The 23,950-nt window shown below is 46.9% G+C and overlaps 1 protein-coding gene across 4 annotated transcripts in view; it reads right to left on the bottom strand.

The window, feature by feature from the left end:
* The window catches only part of Ppp1r16b (protein phosphatase 1 regulatory subunit 16B), a 102,770-nt gene that overhangs the window by 5,189 nt on the left and 73,631 nt on the right, over positions 1 to 23,950 (bottom strand). For 3 of the 4 annotated variants that reach the window (XM_027945175.3, XM_027945173.3, XM_027945174.3), the window contains exons 3-10: positions 22,080 to 22,150; positions 16,670 to 16,815; positions 11,791 to 11,894; positions 9,834 to 9,958; positions 8,252 to 8,377; positions 7,492 to 7,567; positions 6,687 to 6,816; positions 6,437 to 6,605 (exon numbers count right to left, since the gene is read on the bottom strand). In XM_027945175.3, the coding sequence (XP_027800976.3) occupies positions 6,437 to 6,605; positions 6,687 to 6,816; positions 7,492 to 7,567; positions 8,252 to 8,377; positions 9,834 to 9,958; positions 11,791 to 11,894; positions 16,670 to 16,815; positions 22,080 to 22,150 (947 nt within the window). The remainder of the gene's footprint in view (positions 1 to 6,436; positions 6,606 to 6,686; positions 6,817 to 7,491; positions 7,568 to 8,251; positions 8,378 to 9,833; positions 9,959 to 11,790; positions 11,895 to 16,669; positions 16,816 to 22,079; positions 22,151 to 23,950) is intronic. The other variant, XM_027945177.3, reaches the window with a different exon arrangement.

The following is a 23,950-nucleotide window of genomic DNA, read 5'->3' as shown; positions in this document are numbered from 1 at the left end:
TTTCTCAGTTACAGGAGCCAACAAATTCCGCTGGTTGCATGAGTCAATTTCAGTTGGATTTGCCCATCACTAGTAATCCTTCCTCGCTATTCTCAGCAAAGCCCCACTGCACATGATGGAGATTCCTGTCCAGGGGTGCTGGATGGTCCTTGCATAACAAGAGCTTGAAAAGCAGCCACTGCCCAGAAACCAGACACCAACAAGGACATATAAGTGACAGTGGCAAGGATAGAAAGCACACTCCACAGAATGAACAGACACAGGAAAAACTGGAAACGTGACAAGAAGGGGCTAATTTTCCAAGTATATCAACAGCTCTTTAGAAGTCAATTTTAAAAGACCTAAGCACCCTTTTTTTTTTTTTTTTTTTTTTTGCTTTGTTTTTCAGTACTAAGAGTTGAACCCAGGGTCTCACACATGCTCAAAAAATATTTTTTAAAATAAGGATCTATTTTAATGCAATTCCAATCAAAATCCCAATGGCATTCCTCATAAAAATAGAAAAAGCAGTCATGAAATTCATCTGGAAAAATAAGAGACCCAGAATAGCTAAAGCAATCCTTAACAGGAAGAGTGAAGCAGGTGGTATCGCTATACCAGACCTTAAACTATACTACAGAACAATAGTTACAAAAACAGCATGGAATTGGCACCAAAACAGCCTGGTAGACCAATGGTACAGAATAGAGGACACAGAGACTAACCCACAAAAATCACAATTATCTTATATATATAGAAAAATATGTGTACTAGCCAGGTGCCAAAAACATGCACTGGAGAAAAGATAGCATCTTCAACAAATGGTGGAGAAAACTAGAAATCCATATGCAACAAAATGAAATTAAACCCCTATCTCTCACCATGCAAAAAACTTAATTCAAAATGGATCAAGGACCCAGGAATTAACCAGAGACTCTGCGTCTAATAGAAGAAAAAGTAGGCCCTAATCTTCATAATGTGGGATTAGGCCCCAACTTCATTAATAAGACTCCTATAGCGCAAGAATTAAAACCAAGAATCAATAAATGGGATGGAATCAAACTAAAAAGTTTTTTCTCAGCAAAAGAAACCATCTGTGATGTGAACAGAGAGCCTACATTCTGGAAGCAAATTTTTACCCTCACACATCAGATACAGCACTAATCTCTAGGGTATATAAAGAACTCAAAAAGCTAAACACCAAAAAAACAAATAACCCAATCAACAAATGGGCCAAAGACCTGAACAGACACTACACAGAAGAAGATATACAATCAATCAACAAATATATGAAAAAATGCTCATCATCTCTAGCAATCAGAGAAATGCAAATCAAAACTACTCTAAGATATCATCTCACTCCAATCAGAATGGCAGCTATTATGAAGAGTAACAACAGTAAGTGTTGGCGAGGATGTGGGGAAAAAGGTACACGCATACATTGCTGGTGGGACTGCAAATTGGTGCAGCCAATATCGAAAGCAGTATGGAGATTCCTTGGAAATCTGGGAATGAAACTGCCATTTGACCCAGTTATCCCTCTCCTCAGACTATACCCAAAGAATTTAAAAACAGCATACTACAGGGACACAGCCACATCAATGTTTAAAGCAGCACAGTTCACAATAGCTAAACTGTGGAGCCAACCTAGATGCTCTTCAGTGGATAAATGGATAAAAAAAATGTGGCATTTATACACAATGGAATTTTACTCAGTATTAAAAGAGAATAAAATCATGGCATTTTCAGGTAAATGGATGGCACTGGAGAAAATAATGCTAAGTGAATTTAGCCAATACCAAAAAACCAAATGCCGAATGTTTTCTCTGATATAAGGAGGCTGACTCATAGTGGGGTAGGGAGGGGAAGCATGGGAGGAATAGATGAATTCTGGATAGGGAAGAGGGGTAGGAGGGACAGGGAGGAGGCAGGGGATTAGCAAGGATGGTGGAATGTGATGGACATCATTATCCAAAGTACATGTATGAAGACACGAATTGGGTGTCAACCTACTTTATATACAAACAGATATCTGAAAAATTGTGGTATACATGTGTAGTAAGAACTGTAATGCAAAAAAATGTATAAAACATGAATTGGTGTGAACATTCTTTATATATAAATATATGAAAAATTGTGCTCTATATGTGTAATAAGAATTGTAATGCATTCCACTGTCATGTATTTAAAAAATAAAATCAATTAAATAAAAAAAATAAGGATCTAGGCTGTGCACCAGCAAGACTGTTTCTAGGACTTGTTTCACAGACAAACTCCCTCATGGGTACATAAAGGCCTGCACGTTATCTCTGGGAAAGCAAAAATCATGACCAGCCCCTGCATTGCAATGTTCTGCAACTGGTAAAGAGAATGAAGGAAGTCTCCACATGTTGGCATGGAAAGATGCCCAGGAAACATAAAATTAGGTTAAAATATAACATTGGGACAGACACTTTCCATAGTGTATTTATTTATTTATTTATTTATGGCTCCTTCTGAACCAAGCAGGCAGATCAATGCCATATCACAGAAAGCAGGGGACATGCACACAGAATTTTGATGGTACAACTCAGTGCTTCTCAAACCTTAATGTGCAAATGAGTCACCTGGGGATCTTATTAAAATACATATTTTGATTCAACAGATCTGGTTTGGGGCCTGACACAGCATTTGTAACACTTTGCTGCTGAGGCTTTGAGTAGCAAGGACCTAAGAAACTGGATACACATTGGAATCATCTGGAGAATCAAAAAGACATTTACAGTCAGCCCTTCCTATCTGCAGGTTCTGCACCTGCAGATTCTATCAACCTTGGATCGAAAAAAAATTAACACAAAACAAATTCTGTTTGTACTGAACATGTACAGACTTTTTTCTTAGGGTTATTCTTTAGACAAACACAGCATAACAATTTACATAGCATTTACATTGTATTAGGTATTATAAATCATCTTCCATAAGTAATGGGAAGACTGCCTGGTTATATGCATTTTATATAAAGGATTTGAACATCCACTGATTTGGGTATCAGTGGAGGTTCCTCTGGAACCAAGTCCCCATGGATACAAAGTGACAGATGTATATAATGACAATCTGAAAAGACTACATATTACATGATTCTAACCATATAACATACCAGGAAAGGCAAAACTATGCAGACAGTACAAGATCAGAGGTTGCCAGGGTTTGGGGAAGATGAATAGGTGGAGCACCATGGGTTTGGGGGGACACTGAAAGCACCCTGCATGGTATATGATAGATGCATGTGTGACACTCTGCATTTGTCAAAACTCACAGAATGTACAACCCATAGTGCACCTCCTGTGAACTGGAGGTGTTAGCTAATAATAAGTGTCCCAACAATGGCTCATCAGTGATACATATGTGCTACATTAGTACAAGGTGTTAATAAAAGGGGAATCTCAGGAGCATGAAGAAGGGAACATAAGAACTGTCTATATTTTCCACTAATTTTCCTGCAAACTTAAAATTCCTCAAAAAACATATTAATAAAAAAAAAGAAACTCATACATACAATGCCTGGGTCCCCAGCCCAGAGATTCTGGTTTCATAAGTCTGGGCCATGCCTCAACATTAAGAGTTTTTGTTTTTTAAGAAAGAAAGAAAAAAAATCTGTTCAGGTGATACACACACACACACACACACACACACACACACACACATTTGTTGTTGGATCTCTATTTTATTCATTTTTTATATGCAGTGCTGTGAATGGGACCCAGTGCCTCACACATGCTAGGCAAGCGCTCTACCACTGAACAACAATCCCAGGCCTCCTCAGATGATTTTTGTTGCACAGTTAAACCACAAGTTGAAGAGCCTACCGTGGTTGTGCCAGGGACTAGGGAGTTAGCTCTGCCAAAGAGTGAAGCAAAGCCAGGTGCAGTGGCACCCGCCTGTAATCCCAGAGGCTCAGGAGGCTGACTTTGATTGTGAGTTCAAAGTCAGCCTCAGCAAAAGGCAAGGTGCTAAGTGAGACCCTGTCTCTAAATAGGGCTGGGGATATGGCTCAGTGGCCGAGTGCCCCTAAGTTCAATCCCCAGTACCAAAAAACAAAACAAAAAAAAAACGGAGTGAAGCAAACTTGGCCTGGGGTGGGGGGCTCACAGGCCAGAGCCATGGTGGGAATCTAATGTTGGGGGCAAGCTAAACAAATACCCTCTCAGATAACAAGGCTCTCAAATTCTTGTGTCATTAGAATCTACACCTGAAGGCTGGTTAAGCACAGCTGGACCCCAGGCCAAGGCTGCTGATTCAGTATGGCTGGGGTGGGGCTGGACATCTGCTCTTCTCACAAGTTCCCAGGTGATGCTGATGCTGCTGGTCCAGGGGCCACACTTTGAGAATTCCCACCTTAGAGACTACCACATGCTAACGCCTGAAGCCTTGAAAGGAACAGGGATGGAAAAGGAACAAGCTTTGAACTCTGTTGCTGTGTCCTGTGGTCTCGTTTCCTCCAGGATCGGGGCTGGAGTTTGCATGGGGCGCTGGATGCTGAGAGCTGCCTGGAGGTGGGTTGCAAGGTGACTGTGGTCCTGCTCTGGCCATGCTTTCTCTGCACCTCCTCTTTTCCCCAGGCATGAAAAATCCATCCCCAGAGGCAAATGAACCCATCTATTTGCTTTATATAAAATCAAACAGGTTATAGTCTTGATTGGGAAGCCCAGAGATTCACAACAACAACAACAGAATCAGTCCTAAGTGTGGTTCCTAGTTCCAGAACCCCCTGTGGATCCCAAAATCTTCAGATGGTGAAATTCCTCATATAAAATGATGTCGCATTTGCATATAACTTACATACATCCTCTTGTATACTTTATATCTTCTCAATGCAATACATTTGCTATGTAAATAGCTGTCGTGCTACATTGTTTAGGGAATAATGACATTAAAAGCATCTGTACGTGTTCAGTATGGGCATAGTCTTTCAAAAAATATTTTCATTCCAAGGTCAGTTGCATCCGCAGATGCAGAACCCACAAATATGGAAGGCTGACTGTATTCCACGGAGCAAAGAAGAATGATCTGGTACTATATGCCACACACGGATGAATCTCAGACATAAAAGCAGCCAGACACAAAAGACAACATACTGCACGGATCCATTCATACATATACATATGCAAAACCAATCACAGCCCTCAAAATTAAATAGGGGGTAGGGGAAGGGATTGATTGGGAGAGGGACCACAGGATCCTTCAAGGGTGATAATGTTCTAGAGACTCATCTAAGCACACACATTTATTAAAAAAAAAAAAATGGAAAGGGCTGGGGTTGTGGCAGAGTGCTTGCCTGGCATGTGCGAGCACCACATATAAATAAGTAAATAAAATAAAGGTCCATCAACAACTGAAAAAAAAAATTGGAAAACTCACTTAAGATTTGAATACTATACCATACATAAGATACGCTTCAACCACAAAGAAAGAATAAAGCATAGCTGGGGGAAACTTGTGAATGTGATTTTTTGATCTACAATTCTTTCCTTCCCTCCCTTAAGCTTAGGGCTGGGCAGAACAGGGCTTGCCCTTGTACCCTTTCTGTGCCCAGCATTCCCTTGGCAGGTGCCTTCATTCATGATGAGCCAGCCTGAGAGTGACCTCCATGGGCATTCCAGGCAGCTTATCATTTTGCATCTCGTCCTAAACAATATCCTCTAGGAATGTTTCATCTGTTCACTGCCAGAAAGAACGATCCCTGAAAGTACAGCTAGCTTCTCCCTTCTGCTCGGCAATTCTGCTCTAGCCCTAAACTTGTCCTCTCCAATCAGTAAGACAGCTGCCACTCATAGACCTGATCATGTTATTACTGGGTTGATCAGAACCCAGGACCTCCGGATGTGATTATTTGGAATAGGGTCTTAATTAGTTAAATTAAGACATGGTCATACTGGACTGAGGTGAGCCCTAATCCAACAATGTCCTTAGAAGAAGAAACAAGAGACTCAGACACACAGGAAGAAGGCCTATGAAGACAGAGGTGGAGATTGAAGTCATGCTAACAAAAGTCAAGGAACACCTGAGCCACCATAATTTGTTACAGTAGCCACAGGAAATTAATATGCACCGTTACAGGAAAGCACTTCAAAGCCCAGGCCCACTAGCAGCTTCTGGAACAGGCTTCTTTGAGGTCCCTTAGCTCCTGGGATGACCAACCTACTGAACCTGTCTTCTGGAGAGTTCCAAACCAGATCTGCTGGAGAACAAGGAGGCACATAGTAGCCACCATCTCCCTCCTGCATCCCAAGCTCCCAGCTCTGACTAACACACCCGAGGGTCACCACATTAACTACAGAAGCCACCACAACTGGACGGGATCCAGCTGCTTACGGGCCAGCTAGCTCCCTCTGAAGGTTCTCATTAAAGGGAAAAACCAGGCCTGGCCCTATTCTCCCCATGCAATGGCTGACACTGGGCGGGGTGGGAGGTCACTCACTGGGTCCTTATTCTCTTGGTCTGTCCTGGTCTCCCTGATGTCCCCATTGTAGGTGGAGGTGCGCTGATCCTCGGCTGCGCTCCGCTGCTGCCACAGTATGGCCTCACCCTCGTACTCCTTTCTGTATAGGTTGGTCCTGTCCGAAAGGCTGGCTCGACGCACCACCTTCCTGGGGGGACAGAGCGGGTGTTGGAGGCTGTGCCCAGGCACCACAGGCAAGGGCATGCAGGCTGTCCTGCTCCTGACTCACCCACGGCTGCCCGCGCTGGATGTCCTCCGGCTCAGGGACGACTTGTGCCTCAGCTGTGACTTCATGATGACGTCATGCTTGTGCTTGAGCTCCAGCAGCAGGACCTTGAACTCCTCCTCCTCACACAGGTCTGGGGGGCAGAGAAAGCAGTTGTCAGGGGCAGAGCAGGGACCTGTGGCCCAAGAGGGTACCCCTGACAAGAGGAGCCACCACCCGAGCCCACTGAAAGCTGCAAAGCCTTTTGGGGCACGCAGGGAGTAAGAAAACAAGGCCAGGCGTATTTCCTGGGCTATAACCACATCCTTAGAAGAGGGCAAGAATGGGAACCCCCAGTGTCATGCACAGTCACAGCTCCCAAGGCTCCCAGATGGGACAGAGGGACTCCTACTCCTCTTTGATAGTTTCTGGGAGAGTCTCTTGAGAGAAATAGCATAACCTAATCCTTGTGGCTCAAGCAAAAAGTTATGCAAAGAAACTGAGAAACATACACAACCCAGTTTACCCTGATCCTTTATCCACCTATCTATCTACCTGTTGACCTGGTTATCTATCCTTAGGTTCATCCTCTGCCCACTAATTGATCCATCCAGCCAGCCAGCCATTCAGCTACATCTACCCATCAACATCATCCATCCATCCATCCATTCATTCATCTGTTCATTAATCTATCATTATTAATGCAGTCATCATCCATCTACCTAAATCCACACCAATCCCACACCATTCAGCCATATATCCATCCATTTATCCTTTCACTCATTGAAACGCCGTGCCTCTGTGCCTACCAGGTACTGCCTGGACTTACCTATTGGCATCTCATCCATGGAAGTCCTTGCACTGAGACTAGCTCCGTGGGACACCAGTAGCTCTGCCATCTGCATCTGAAACACGAGAAGAAGCCCTTGTTCCCTTGACCAGGCATCACAAAGCTTAGGAGGCAGAGGGTGCCCAAGCCTCTTAGTTGTATTTTTTTTATTGATAATGCTGGGGATCAAACCAGTGCTTTGTGGGATTTTTTTGTTTGTATGTTTGAGACAGGGCCTTGCTGTGTTTCCCAGGCTGGCCTTGAACTCATGATCTTCTTGCCTTAGCCTCGTGAGTAGCTGGGATTACAGGTATGAAAAGTATGGTGGATCTAAGTTGATTCCCAGGGAAGATCCTCAACCTGGAGCCATGGGGGAACCCGGGAAGATGCAATGGGGGTGGAAGCCCCTCCTCATGCCTTGGTCACACCAATGGGGAGAAGGAGGAGGAGCTGGCTGTGACTCAAGAGCTGTCAGGTATCTGAGGAGGGACTTTGTATGCTGCAATCCTCTCTGGGAAATAAATGGAGAAAATACTCAACGCAGAAACGATGGGAATTTTCTAATTGGGAAAATTTGATTATCATCTCATTAAGACACCACTGACTAAATGTCTTTACAACTCCCCGAGTCTTCATCCCACGTACCTCCTGTAGTCAACACCTTAAGTGGGTTTTCTGAACCAACTGCCAGCTCAAGGACTTGTTGACAGTAGGATGTCCTTGTGCTGGCCTCCCCCACATCCCTGTCAGTGTGAACTACCTGTCCCCAGAAGGCTGCTGCATGCAGGGGCTCCCAGCCATCCCAGTCCTTCACATCCACACGGACTCCGTGGTCCAGGAGGAGCTCAGCGGCACGCAGGTATCCATGGGCTCCAGCTATGTGCAGCTGGAAGAGAGGGAAAAGGTGAGCCTTCCCTGGGGGATGGCCCCACATTTGTAGGCAGGTATCCTTCACCCCCACCAACATCCCAGAGCATCTTTGGGGCCAGCAGAATGGAACAGAATGAGGTGGGAATATCAGCTATATTGCAGAGGGTTATTAAATCTGGAATACAGATCTAGAAGAGAAGGCAAAGAGAGTTCTACTCCTCTGTGGTTCCCATACAGAGTGCTGAGCCCTGGAGCTCAGTACTTGGCTGGGAATATAAGGCAGGAGTGGGATAGTGACGCTGTTAATAACGAGACTGATCGTTGCTAAGATCCGCTGAGTTTATAGACTTGGTGCTGAGATCCTATGTGCAGAATCTCACTTAACCTCTCAACATTCCTGTGAAGAAGATATATTATCTCAAGCTTTCTGGGAAGACCTGAGACCTAATATGTGCCTGGCCCCGGGTTGGAGGGCCTCCCTGAGGCCAGAAGCATTCAATCTCACTACGTGACCCTATTCTTAAGTTTTAGGCTGAGCAGATGATCCAAGCAGGTACGCAGTTGATAGAAATGAGTGTGAAGTAGGGGTCAGAGCTCTGAACCCAGGTAGGAGATGCCCAGTTATCTCTCCTGGCCCACCAGGTCATCCCTGAGGGGCCATGAAGGGAGCTTGGTACTATGGAGCTCTACCTGCTGAACTTGAGACCCCTGGATGCCCATGACCCACACAGAGCCTAAGCTCGGTGCAGTGCTCAGCCTTTGTGGGAGTGGGATTCCAAGTCCATGCCCCTGTTTTCAGTTTAGCGGCTGCAGAAGCCGACTCTCTCTCCATAGTAGTGCGCTTCAGGATGCTTGAGGGTCTTGGAGCAGAAGACAGGGATGTTTCCCTAAATCATTGACACTTGGCTGCAAGAAGTGGAGTTAAGCAGGCAAATGAGAGAGGGAAGAAGGTTCCATTGTTTTGTCTAGAAAGCATGTGATAGAAGAGGTGCTCCTAACTGTGAAGTGATAGGAGAGGTGCTCATAACTGTGGTGACTTATGGATAAAGGGTGGATGGAATGATGGATGGATGATTGGGGGTGTCTAGCTTCTGAAGACAGGGAGCCCAGAGGAGAGGCTATTGCTGCAGAATCAGGGAGAGCTGATGAGGGAAGGCAGTGGGGGAGGAGAGGAGACACTAAGGCAGGGGAATGGACAGTGCAAAGCAAGATGACACAGGTGAATGGGTGAATCATGGTATCAGTCCTTAAGAGAGGGACATCACTGGAGGAAGGGATTGCTCAAGAGGGGTGCCAGGAGGCTGCAGTGAAGAAGGATCTTGGAGACAGAACGTGTGCACAGAAGATCCAAGCCTAGCATCCAGGGCTCCTGACTCCCAGCCCTGACCACCAGGGGCTGGTCCACTCCAAGTCTATGAGGTCTTGGTTCTGTTACCTTTCCCCAGCCCAACCAGCCTGGCCCATCTTCTCACCAACGTGGCACCCTGGGCATCTATCCAGTCAAGGTCCTGGCCAGCTGCAATCATACAATGGATGTCCGCAATCATCTGCTGCTCAGGGGACGCCCGCATCTCGTTGATTTTCTCCTGGGTGATTCCTGCAGAGTGCAAAAGAGGACCTACTCAGCATCCTCATGCTGGGGCCACAAAGGGGGGGAAGGAAGGTGGGGAGGTGTGGTTCCCGACCCCAGGGTCTTCCAATCAAGGGGCACACAGACAACCCCACAAACCAATGTCCCCCAGGCCCAGTGAAATGAACACCACAAGTTGACCCACAGAGAAAGAGCCATTTTCGCCTGGCACTCAGTAGGCACAGTATTGATATTGGTCACTTTGCTGTTCCCTATCTAAAAGTCCCAACCCCCACCTACCTGCCTCCACCTGCTTAACTGCCTGGCCCTGTCTCTCTCTCCTCCCCTCACCCTCTCTGTCTCTCTGGTGCTAGAGATTGAACCCAGGGGTGTTTTTACCACTGAGCTACATCCAGTCCTTTTTATTTTGAGGCAGGCCTCACTAAGTTGCTGAAGCTGGCCTCAAACTTGTAATCCTCCAGCCTCAGCCTCCCAGTTTGCTGGGATCACAGGCAGGAGCCACTGCACTCAGCTCTCTCTTTCTTTAGGTCCCAGCCTGTATCACTTCCCCACTGCTAGTTTCCTTGGTCTGGCCCACGGTTGTGTTTGCAGCACCAGGTATACACGACTCAATATATTTTGGTTGCAGAAATGACTGAATTAATGAATCTATTACTTGAAGAGTTGAGTAAATAGAGACAGAAGGGCCCAGAAAGACACTTGATAGCCTAGACCACAGGCTAAAAAGTATAGCTGTTACTGGCAGCTACTAATGGTACTTAAGGAGAGGATGACATGCTCTATAAAAAGATTATTTGATTATTCGATCAAGCACCCTTGAATAAAATTCAAGAGGTCTACAAACTTGAAAAGATGAAATAAAATACATGCTTATTTTGGTTAAATTAAATTTAGAATTTCCTACATTAGAATAAAAGCAAACCCCACGGTAGTATTAGCAGTCAGTGCCTGTGAGTTTATCACGAACAGAAAGTAGGGGTTCCCTTATTGTTATATTATTGTTTAATGAATTAATGAAGTTTCTACCTAATGTATTTAAAAATATTTCGGTAGCTACGTGTAAGTATAATTTGACTTCCTTGACAATCCTATGATCTTTCAGCTACGTTGAGTGACGCTATTCTGAGAAGGAGTCTATAGAGTCACCAGACTGGCACAAACATCATTAAGAACCTCTGCAGAAGGTGAATGGAAGTTCTTAGGTGTCAGGGAACAAAGAGACCTAGTCGGTGGTAACTGCAGCGATCTGAGGAGACACACAAGGCCAGGGCCAGAGAGGACCTTGGGCTGTGGCTGAGGTCTGGACTGGAGGCCTGTCTACGGGGAGGCGCTTCAGAGGCAAGCATAGGGGGTGCTCAGGCAGGTGGCCTCTCCCATTGCTGAATTGTTTCCTCTCTGAGCCTCATTCGTGAGCCGAGAACAGCCCACATCTTGTTTATCCAGGCCCCTGGCAGCCAGCTTGGTGCCTGGCACAGAGCGGCACCCGCAAAATGTTCTTAACTTTTTATTATTTTCCCAAATGGAAATATATCTTTATGGTGACTGTTTACTGAATTGTCACAGCTGACGAAGAGGAGACAAGGCCAGCTGAGGCTGCCCGCGTGTGTGGGTGACAGGGATGAGAACAATATCTCCCTTCAGCATAGCACGCTTTTCAGGGTCCTTTCATGTCCTTATCTTGTTAATCACACAGATAACAATAATAATGAGCAACTATCACATTTACTGCAGCCTGAGCATAAGGAGGCAGGCATACAGCTAACACGTTCACTTGCATTAATCTAAGCGACACTCCTTGCAATACGGTGCCCAATTCATACCATGCCGTCCTCCCTTACCCTGGTACGCCATGCAGGTCTCAATGACATCCAGGGTGGGCTCATCCTCGCAGAGGTCATATGGCATGTTCCCATCAGAGTTGACAGCAAGCAAGTCAGCCCCACTGCAGAGAAAGGGTCAGAGTGAGGGCCAGGTGGGTGTGGCTACGGTTGGTCCGGAAGCCTCTGCCCTCTGGCCTCTCAGCCACACCCCCGGCATCCATGACTCCACCATGGGCACCCAGCAAAGTGATGCTCATGCTTCGGTGTCCCAGGGCCCCAGGTAGAATAGACCAAAGTCCTAGAAGACCTCTCTCTGCTTCCTGTTCTGTTGAAGCAGCAAGTGGGCACCCAGGGACAGATATTAAAATTCTCCCTGGTGACAATACTAAAAATATAAACAGCAATGGGACCAATCACCAGGTATCTGCTTGGAACTAAGTCTGCTCTAAGCCCTTTATACATGTCACCCTATTTAATCCTCATAATAGTCCCCATGGGGTGGTACTGTTGGCCTCATCTCACTCAGGAGGGAAAAAGACTCAAAAAACTCTGTCACATCCAATGTCAAATAGCTTGGATGAGGTAGGGCCAAGACTCAAACTCTGATCTCTCTTGTATTAGCTCTTTTCACTTCTTGTTCTATGTCAGTCTTTGTTGATATGTAGATACATACTCCTCTAAGTCCCCACCCAAAATGCTGGCCAGGACAGGGGCAGAACAAAGCTTTGGGACTCCCTGTCAGAATTCACCTTTTGGGCCAGCAGTGTCCAAGCACGGCTGTGTGGGGGCACCATACAGCAAAATTACCTGGGGACCATTGAAATAAGAGGCTTCGCTCCAGCCCTTCTGAAACAGTCTCTGGAGGCGAGGCCTGGGAATATGTATTTTAAATCCAGGCCTCAGGTGATTCTGATACAGATCAGCATAGAGGACCCACTGAATCGGACCAGTACCACTCCCTTTGTCTTCTGAGCATCATTGCAGATCCAGGATGTGGCTACCTGATGCTCCTAGCAGACTTAGCCATACTCAGCCCTCTGCTGTGACCTCCCTGAACTCTTGTGTGCCCTTGAGCAAGCTAATCCATCTCTCTGAACTGGGGAAGCAGTACTGTCACCGTCCACTCCACCTCTGGGAGCCACCTGATGGGCTCCTGCTGCTTGCCAAGCCTTGTGCAAAATGTTCCCCGCCCTCAGCTACTCTCCCTGGCTCCCCGCACTCAGACGCTGTCTTTGGTCACAGGGAGGCCACTTACACTTACTCCCGTTGGTCTTGCTCTGTCCCTGCCCTGATATTCTGCATGACTTCACAGGACTTTTGCAGCCTCTATGTGCCCAATGCCTAGCACAGGATCTAGCCCAGTTTAGAAGCTCACCAGCTAGATTCAAATGAATACATTTAAAATTGAAAGTGCTTTCTCTGGATTATAGAATCTGAGAAGTCTAGGAAGAATTTCAGGGTCAGAAAAGACCTTCATAGTGGTATAGAAATAAATGGTCTTACTCCTGGGAAAGACACTGCTGTATGGTGCCTCCTATACAAAAAACACAAAACAAGTTCTGCCTTAAAGAAAAGCATGTGGACAGGCTTTGAAGGTAAGACCAAGGAGGTGTGTGTGTGTGTGTGTGTGTGTGGGTGTTTGCACATATTTTTTAATAAATAGCAAGACAAACAAAATAGCAACAATGCTTTAAGAAAGTAAAGGAGATAAAGGTAGATTTATGAAGAAAGAGAAAAGGAGACAATAAAAATATGATGGTATCCTGATCCTAAAGCCGGGCAAAAGCAATATAAGAAAATTATAGACTAATTTCCCTAATAAATGACGATGCAAATCCTCAACAAAATACTAGCAAACCAAATTTGGCAAAATATTCAAAGGATGCATATCAAAGGATCCCACCACAAACAAGTGGTATTTATCCCTGGGGCACAAGGATGATTCAACATGCAAAAGTCAATCGATGTAAAACACCACATTAACAGAAGGAAGAAGAGAACCACACAATCATCTCAATTGATGCTGAAAAAAACATTTGACAAAATTTAATACCATTTCATGACAAAAATACTCAACCAACTAGAAACAGAATAAAACTACCTCAACATAATAAAAGCCATATGCAAAAAACCCACAGCAGACATCACACTCAATAGTGGAAGACTGAGGACTTTTCCTCAAAGACCAAGAACAAGGCAAAGATGCCCACTTTTGCCACTTCTACTGAACACAGGAGGTTCTAGCCACAGCCATTATGCAGGAAAAATAAAAAGCATCCAAACTGGAAAGGAAGATATAAAATATATAGAATTATACTTGTTACAAATGATACAGTCTTATATGCAGAAAACCCTAAAAATTCTACACACACACACCAAAAAAAAAAAAAAACTGTTGGAATTAATAATCAAATTCAACAAACTGGCAAGATAAAAAGTCATCGCACAAAATCAATTGCATTTCTATAAGTTAGCAATGAAAAATCTGAAAAAAAATTAAGAAAACAATTCCATTTACAATAGCATCAAAAAGTCTGAAATACTTAGAAATTAATTTAATCCACGAGATTAGAAATTTGGACAATGAAATTGGAAAAAAAATTCTGAAAAAATTTTAAAAGACAGAAGTAAATGGAAAGACATCCCATGTTCATGGATTGGAAGATTTAAATATTGTTAAGATGTCAATACTACACAAAGCAATCTGTGCATTTAATGCAATCCCTATCAAAATTTCAAGAATGCTTTTTGCAGAATAGAAAACTTATCTTAAAATTTATGTGAAATATCAAGGGACCACAAATAGCCAAGATAATCCTAATAAAATAAAATAAGAACAAAGCTGGAGAACTCAAACTTCCTGATTTCAGAACTTACAAAGCTACAGTAATGAAAACACTGGGATGCTAGTCATTGTGGTACATTCCTATAACCCCAGCAACTCGGGTTGAGGCAGGAGGATTGCAAATTTGAGACCAGCCTCAGCAACTTGGTGAAACCCTGTCCAAAATAAAAACCAAAAAGAGTTAGGGATGTAGCTTAGTGTAGAACATCCCTGAGTTCAATTCCCAGTACTGGAAAAAATAAAAAAGAGTGGTACTAGTTTAAAGACAGAGAAATAGGTCAATGGGAGTAAATGGAATCCAGAAACAAAATTTCACTTAAATATTAATTTTCTATGGGATGCCAAATTGTTCCATGGAGAAACACAATATTTATAATATTTGCTAAGAAAATTAAGCATCTACATACAAAAGAAATAAGTGGGATCCTTACCTAATAATACACAAAAAAATTAAATTCAAAATGGATTCATGACCTAAATGTAGAACCTAAAACTATAAAATGCTTGGAAGAAAAACTTCACAACATTGGATTTGGTGATGATTTCTTGGATATGAAACCAAAGGACAGATAACAGTAACAACAATAAAAAATAGACAAATTGGATTTCATGAAAATTTGAGATTTTGTGCATCAAACAACACCATCAATAGAGTTAAAAAGGTGACCCATAGAATGAAAGAAAATGTTTGCAAATATGATATATTTGCAAGTATTTGATAAGGGATTCATTTTCAGAATATATAAAGAACTCCTAAATCTCAACAACAAAAAGAACCTGATTCAAAAATGAGCAAAGGACTTGAATAGAAATCTCTCCAAAAGAAGATTTACAGGCAATAAGCAATGAAAAGATGCTCAAGATTACTAATTATTAGTGAAATGCAAATCAAAATCACCATGAGATACCACCTCACACACATAATGATGACTATGTAGCACCCAATGAAAAGTAAACCATCAACATCCAGAAAATAGTAAGTGTTAGCAGAGATGTAAGGGAACTGGAACCCTTGAGCACATCTGATGGGAATGTAAAATGGCACAGCCATGGTGGAAAACAGCGTGGCATTTCCTCAACAAAATTGAAAACAGAATTATCATAGGGTCCATTATCATAGGTATATACCTCTGGGTATATACCCAAATAAACAGAAAGCAGAGTCTCTGAGAGAGATATTTGTACGTTCACATTCAAAGCAACATTATTCACAATAGCTAGAATACAGAAGCAACAGAGTGTCAATTAAAAGACAAACAGACAAGCAATGGAACATACATACACAATGGAATGTGGTGTGAGTATACCCATGCGTGCACACACACACTCAATGAAATACTAAACAGTTTTAAATGGGAAGAAAATTTTTATACATGTAACAACATGGATGACCTTGAGGACATTATGCCAAATGATATAAACCAGGTGCAAAAAGGCAAATAGTATATGATTCCATTTCAAAGAGATTCTTAGAAGAATTAAATTCATAAATACAGAAAGTCGAAGGGGTGGCCAGGCATTTGGGGGGTAGGCATGGAATGGGAGGGGTCATGGTTTAACAGATACAGTGTTTCTGTTTTGCTAGATAAAAAGAGTTCTGGTGTGGATGGTGGTGGTGTTTGCACAATAGTGTGAATATAATTAACACCACTGACTTGCACGCACGCATCATGGTCAAGATGGTGAGTTGTATGTCATTGGCATTTTGCCACAATAAAACAAAAGGGGGAAAATGATGAAGGAGGTGAGAAAGAATGAAGTGAGACAAAGAGCAGAGAAGATGAGAGGGACCAAGAGTGAAGGAGAGAGAGAGGTAGAGAGAGAGAAAGAGAAAGACACACAGACGTGGACAGAGAAAAGGGGAGAGAGAGAGAGTGGCAGAGAGAGAGTGTCAGGCACCAACAGAGACCAAGAAAGAGCGGCAGGAAGTAGAGATGGAAGGAAGGGAAGGGGGGAAGGGGAAAGGAGGAAGGGAGGGAGGAGAATGAATGAACTCGGGGTGAATAAAGCGAGAGAGAGAGGGGTCTCTCTTGGGGAGAGCCGGGCACGTACTACTGAACGAGGATCTTCACCAGGTTGATGTGGCCGCAGGTGGCCGCCGCATGCAGGGGTGTCCACAGCTCATTGTCCTTGGCGTTCACGTTCGCACCATGGGAAAGGAGCAACTTGACAATTTCCTCAAAGTTGTCGATGCAGCACTGGGAGGAACAGAGGCAGGGTGAGTCCCTGGCAGGGCCCCAGGACTTGGTGGGGACACATCATGTGCCCCTCAAGATGTCACTGGGGGAGAAGAGCAGCGGGGCCAGACTACCTGGGTTTGGATCCAGCTCCGTTATTTTTATGCTGTAAGCATTGCCCGTGACCTTGGGCCGGCCACTTCACCTGTTGGAGCCTCAGTTTCCTTGTGAGTCAAAATGAAGTTAAGGTATAAGACAAAAGCATAAAGGTTAAAGAAAACAAGCAAACAAACAACTGTCTGCTCTGAAGTGTTTTGTGAATGTTGTTGGAACGGGAACTGATACGCAAGTGAGGTTTTAAAATCCCAGAAGGCTTTCTCCAAACAACATTCTACAGGGAGCTCGGAGATAACCGGTCAACTCAAGCAGGAGTGCCCAGGTTGAAGCAGGGGTGTGTGTTGGGGAGGGGTGGACCCTCCCAGCTGTGGCCTTCAAGGTGTGGCTGCCAGATCATGGTTTAGAATCTCTGATTTAGAAGCTTCTGACCCAGGAATCAGATTTGGAAAAGCCCCCAAATACCCAAGTCTCCTCCAAAGAACCCAGCTCCATGTGCAGGTTCTAATCCTGAAACCATCTCTGCAAGGAGACCGCTTACTTGGGCGCCCACCTGTGTGGAACAGTGACCACACATGGCTGAGCCCAGCAGGGGGAAGGCCCAGGAGCCTGCAGCTCCGCAGAGAGAACACAGTGCTCCAGGAGCCTCCAGACTCCAGGGGAGTGAGAGGCTCCAAAGGGGACAGAGGGACTTCAGCCAGGGCTATGCAGGAGAGGGGGCAGAGAGAGGAGGATGTCAGGGGCTGCTTTGCAGAGTGAAGACTGGAGGGTCTCCCTAGCAGTGAATTCTAGAGGTGCCAGTAGGGGATATAGCAGGGGACTTGAGCTCAGCCCTGCCCATCCAGGTGTGGGCTTGGTCCTCAGTGCAGTCAGAGACGTTGGAGAACTCTACTCAGAAAAATAGAGCAGACTTGTTTAAAAAAAAAAGGTCACTCTGCTGGTTCCATGTGGGGAACAGATTGTGTGTGTGTGTGTGTGTGTGTGTGTGTTTACACCCACATTAGGAGGGGACTGTGAGAAGCCATGTCGAAGTTGGCAGTTAAGGATGATGGTGGACTGGCCTACAGAAGTGACAGTGGGAATGAGAGAGGATACTGGAAGCAGAAGGAGGAGCAGGGGCACCTGTGTGAGGTGGGTACCATGTGGATGTAGTATGGGTAGCACCTCAGGACCCCCCGTCCCCAGAAAGCCAGGGCTCAGTGCCAGAGGGACATGTGAGAAAGGAGCAACCATTTGCGCAGATGTTGTTAGAGACCCAGGTTCTTTCTGAGCCAGCCACTGTGGACAGGTGGAGAAAGATGTGACCCTGTGGGTCTAGGTGTTGCCCGAGGTGGGCAGGAGAACCATGCAGTGATGTGGAATGGCCAGCAGAGGGCGCCAAAGACATCAGAGTGAGGCATGGGAGCAGGGGTGGGTCCCCAGGCTATCACTGGAAGATGTGTTTGGGGAGCCCGGGAGTCAGGAGACAGAAGGATCAGAGGTCTCACCCTTTGATACTGCAGAAAGCATGGGGGTGGGGTGAAGCCCCAGGAGGAAGGGACAGGGGATTGCACATCCAGAACTACAGTCTTCTGAGCCTTCTGCCCAGGGGTTGGGGCAGTATGAACCTGCGAAGCAGGGCTGAGTTGGGGCTGAGTGCAGGGGTGCACGTGGAGAGGGTAGTAGGTGGCGGGGTGGGCAGGCCCTGCATTCACCAATACGGGAAATGATAAGGGGCTTTCCACCAATTGCCTCTGCTTCCTCACTTCCCACATCCAATCTGTCCCCAGCTTGGATTCATCTTGTCCATCATGGCCCCATTCCCACGGCCCGGGGTGAGGCTCATCTCCCCCTGTCTCTCTTTGGCGCCTTCCAAACACCCTCAACCAGAAAGAGCTGCCGGGTTCATCTCATCTCGCTGCTCTCGGTTTGCAAACATCAGAAGGTTCCCTGTTGTCAAGACAAGCGAATCCCCACTCCTTGGCCAGGTCTGTGGAGTTCTCCATATGCCCTGGTCTCCTCTGCTGTACTGGAGCAGCAGTGACACTAACAATGACAACAGGAGCAACAGCCCTGGCAGCAATGGTAACGACAACACGCCACGTCACATTATCTATATTAGTCAAGGCTTTTGAGAGCTGATTCGGGCCAGGCACCTTGCTAAGCTCTGGCCACCCTCTGCCACATTTAATCCTCAAAGTGAGCCTGTGAGGACCCTCTCATCCTGTTTTATAGATGGGGAAACTGGTTCAAAGAGGTCTGGGTGCATGATCCCACGCACAGTAAGAAATGGATTAAATCCAAGATTAAAATCCACCTACAGAAATGGGTTGAAATCCAAACAGCCTGACGCCACGGCCCTGTTCCCAGCCTTCCTGCCATCTCCCTGAGGCTCCCTGCATTCTACTTGTGCCACAATCAACCCCCCCCCCACTCCAGACTTGAAATGCTGGGCCCCTCCTCATGCCTCCATCCAAGCTGTTCCCTCTGAGATCCGTTCTTCCTCTTCTCTCTAGCGAACTCCTACTCAGCCTTCAAGACCCAGCCCAGAGCTCCTTCCTCTTGGAAGCCTTTCACAGTTTGCCTTTGAGACAGGTCATCAGCTCCCAGCTTCAAACTGCCACAGAGCCTTCTGCTTACTCCACGCGAGGACAGAACACCCCGTGCTGCCTGTGCTGTTATTTATGTGCCTGAGGTCGCATCACACCATGAACTCGGAGCGCGCCAACATGCCTCACTCACCTCGGGAGCCCCATCCCTAGCAGAGTGCCCGGCACAGAGTCGATGCCCAGTATGAACTTGTTGAACAAATGAATCGGAGTCTGCGGAGCGATGGGGGGCAGATGCCTCCTGAGAGGGAACTGGGAATGGGACTCAAGGCTAGCATGATGGTGGAGGTGGGGGCTGGGGTGAGTTTCACTGGCCAGCCATGAGCTCCAGACAGTTAAACTCGGAGCCCAATAAGTTAGGTTCAGGAATCTACAGGAGGAATGGGTGCTGGGGAAGCCACGGGATCAGCAGGAAAGAAGCGAGGGCATGATGTAAGAGTGACGGGAGCCCCAAGACAAAGGCAGGACACCACTGGATAGTTGCTAAGCCTGGGATGGTGCCTCCAGGTGGGAGGCCCAGCCTCTACAGAGCAGCTAAGACCCCTTGTTTTAATCCCGCCTCTGTCACAATTCACGTGTGACCTTGGAAAAGAGACCTCACCTCCCCAAGCTGCAGTGTCTAATATGGCGGACACGACTCACTCACATTCACTAAAATTAAACTCAGAATCTAGCTTCTGGGCCACAGAGTCACACTGTGAGAGCTCTGTGGCCACCTGTGGCTGGTGCCGATGATACTATTCAGGGCAGATACACAGAACCTTCTCATCAGCGTAGAAAGTCATGTGAAAGTCCCTGGTCCTCAGTCTCCTGAATCAGAGAATGGGAATAATAACATTTCTGAGGTTTGTCGTGAGGACTGCAATGAAATACAACAGTGAAGTGCTTTGTAGAGAAGTGGTCACATGACAAATTTTAATAATGACCGACTAACATCTCTCCAGTGTCCAGGGTATTCATTTAATCCTCACAACAACCCAGTGAAATGGGTACTGGTTATTCCTTTGTCAAATGAGGAAACCGAGGCACAGTGAGCTTCAGGAACTCGTCCAAGGTCACACAGCTGGCCAGCGGGGGCTCCAGGCCTTGATGAAGTCTGTTCTCTAAGAAAACAGACTCAACGTCCAGAACATACCAGGGAGCAGCCCGTATATTTTATCATCACACCCCTGGCTGATGAGCACCTCCTGGCTTGGGGAGCTGCCATTTGGATGCTCGATCCAGGGTAAGCTGGGGCAGCCACTGCCCTCCACTCCGGCCCAATCCCAGGCACCCTGGAGGTACAGGAGCTGGGGGTTGGGGAGAGTTTCCATGAGCATGATTCAGTGGGATACCAAGGCAGCTGCCCATGAGTGGGCACCTGAGGCCCTCGAGGACAGGAAGAGGAGCCAAGAGGAGTATACAGAGAACCCCTGGGCTGCAGGCCTGAGGGCAAGACTCTGCCTGATGGGTACAGCATGGCCAGTCTCTGTCCATCCCACCCCCACCCAGGGCCCCAGGTGCCTGGCCTCTCTCTCAGGTCGCACTCAAGTCCATCTGCTCAGAAACTTGGGCCAGAGCCCAGGGAAGCTTCGTTCATTAGTTCAGCACTCTCATATTGAGCATCTACTGTATGCCAACATGGAGAAAGAAGCTGGGACACACCAATGAGCAAGAGGCACGGGCTGTGTCCTTGTGAGGCTCGGGATCTGGGTGGGGGAAGGGCAACATTGAAAGGTCACACTGGTGGTGGCTGAATCACTAATTAGGAAGGGGGTGCTGAGAAGGTAAAGGGCACTCTTGTCACGGCACACCCTCAGGCTCCTGCTGTGGACAGAAGCTAAGAGGAACCCGGAAAATACTCCAGGGTACAAGCCTGGAGAGGCAGGGGGCCGAGGGCTGGGCAGGGGCTCGTGGGCTCCGAGCAGAATGGCAAGAGTTACTCTCAGTTTATTCTTTGCCCCCAGTGTTACAAGAAGACATCAAAGAGCTTTAAGAAAACTCAGGTAGATTATTAACCCGAGCATCCCTGTGGCTGCTGCATGGATAAAGAATTATAGCAGGACCAGACTGAATTCTGGGGACTTATTAAGGGAATATGGAGGAGATGGAGGTGGCAGACAGAGCAGCCTGTCCCCAGGCAGAGAGGGCTGGACCTACTATGCTCCCTTGCAGAGGGTGTGTGTTATGACAGCACTTGGCTTGTGGTTACAGTTCTTGGACCAGGTCACTTAATGCCTATTAATCATCTTTATCACCCTGGGAGGTAGGACATCCTGGTGGGTATGAGTGTCCTTTGTCAAATGTCAAGCTCCAAACATACTTGCTTTGCTGGGGAGTGAGCATGCAGTGAACAAAAGCTCCCTGTGCTCTGAGCCCATCTCCGCACGCACGTGCGTGTGTGTGCACATGGGCTCTGTGGGCATGTCTGTGACAGGCACATACATCTCCAAAGCAGATAGGCACCTTGCAGATGGGCTGCCTGTGGCTCTCCCTCCTTCTGCCCCTCTTCCTTGAGGATTCTGGACCAGAAAGTGCAGGGAAATGGGGCACCTGTCCAGGTGGGGAGCAGGGAGCTAGGGAACCCCAGTGAGCCCAGCTTACCTGGTGCAGGGCTGTGAGTCCATCCTCATTGCACAAATCGGGGCTAACCTTATTCTTCAAGAAGTAGCGCACTGTAACAGAAGGGACAGGAGTGAGATCCCCAATGCACACGGGTGTGCATGCACGAAGGTAAGACCCAGTCTCCCCCAGATCCCGACACAAATGGCCTTGCTCATTCCCGACAAAAGGCTTATGGGATAAATTAATCCCTTCCATATTCTACACATAAGGAAACTAAAGCCCAGAGTATAGGTCTTTGGCCCAGGATTTCCAACAGGTGGAAAATCTCACCAAAGGTGAGACTAACAAGTGCTAATCACTGTCAAGCCCTTCCTCTGTGTCTCTGGTTGTCCGGAGAGAGCACTTTCTCATCCTTGAAACCTCCCCTGGGAGTCCAATGGGTTGGGTTCAAATTCAGCACCATCCAAACACTTCCCTTCCTCTGCCTCATTTTCCTCATCTGTCAAATGCAGCTGGTGCTAATCTTATCTCACATGGGTGTTGTCAGGTCGGATGGAGGTGAGTCATGTCAGGCATTCTGCACAGTGATGGGTGCGTGGTTTGCAGGTGACTGGCTTTGGCAGCTATAACCATCTTTATTTTTGGTGGTACCGGGGATCCAACCCAGGGCTTGACGCATGCCAGGCAAGAGCTCCACCACTGAGCCACACTCAGCCCTATAACCATTTTTATTCACACGGGGTCCCTGCACCAGATTGTTCATCTATGAGTGCCAGACACCCCATCTTTGGCCCCATCGAACCACAGAGAGTGGAGGTTCCAACCATCCCCCATCTCTGGACTTGAGCCATGCCCCAGCCCCTACCCCTGTGCATGTGTTTGTGTGTGTGTGTGTGTGCACGCACTTGTGTGTGTGTTCAGAGATGGTGGATAGATGGGATAGGCCAGAGTGAAGGCCACTGGCAGCTGGAATCCCTCTTACTTAGGACGACCCTTCTCCCCTTACCATTATGACCTTCCTTCCTACCCGGCCCTAATGCTCACCTAGGACTCAAGTGCACAGGGAAAGATGGGAGGAGCTGGTCCAGCAGCCCTGCAGGTTCCTTCCCAGTCTGGGCCACTGAGTCCTTCCCTTGCTCTGGTCCTTGAGTTTTAGCAGAACCACTTCTGGCCACCAGCTATGCCTCTCCCCATGGAGTGAGGTAGCCATGGGACCAATAGGCGGAGTCCACTGGAGCCTATGGTTCTTCTGGGCCACCTCTCTACCCTTCCTGTTTAAATGGCTCTGAGCCTGCATGCAAGCTCAAACTAGGCTCCCACCTAGATTGAGCTTCCCAAAGGTGGACTGGGCAGTGAGTGGGCAATTAAACCCCTAGGCCAAAGGATGAATAGGGCTGGCTGACTCTGGGGCAAGTAGATGGACTTGGACACGGGCTGGCTTGTGTGTGAGGCCCTGGCTGAGGGTGCGATGAAGCAGGGCTAGAGGTTCAGGCCCTGCAAATGGGAGGAGCAGGCTGGTGCAGGCCCCTGTGAGTTCCTCCCACCCCCACCAACCTGGTTCCCCTAAACCATGAGCCAAATCCACATCCTCGAAAGCCCACTGTGGTCACAATCTTCACACTATGGCTCACTGTGCTATGGTTACCCCACTGAACTGTCTCTGCTGTAGCAAAAAAATGAGAAGTGAGCTCTGAAGGGTGGGGAGATGGCCAGCCACCTTGCAGGACAAAATGTCAGCAACCCCAGCAGGTGCCAAGGAAAAGATGACGATAGGTAAGCACTGGGGGGAGTCCAGATCAGTGGGCATGGGGGCGCCCCTTGGCTCCATCCTTATTAGGCACAGCTCCCAGACCACAGCTCTAGTTGCACCCAGGGTCTCAGCGCGAACAGAGGCCCTGTGTGCAGGGGAG

Source organism: Marmota flaviventris, chromosome 2 (genome assembly GCF_047511675.1).
Source record: "Marmota flaviventris isolate mMarFla1 chromosome 2, mMarFla1.hap1, whole genome shotgun sequence".
Taxonomy (NCBI): Eukaryota; Metazoa; Chordata; class Mammalia; order Rodentia; family Sciuridae; genus Marmota; species Marmota flaviventris.
This window is presented reverse-complemented; position numbering and strand designations above follow the sequence as displayed.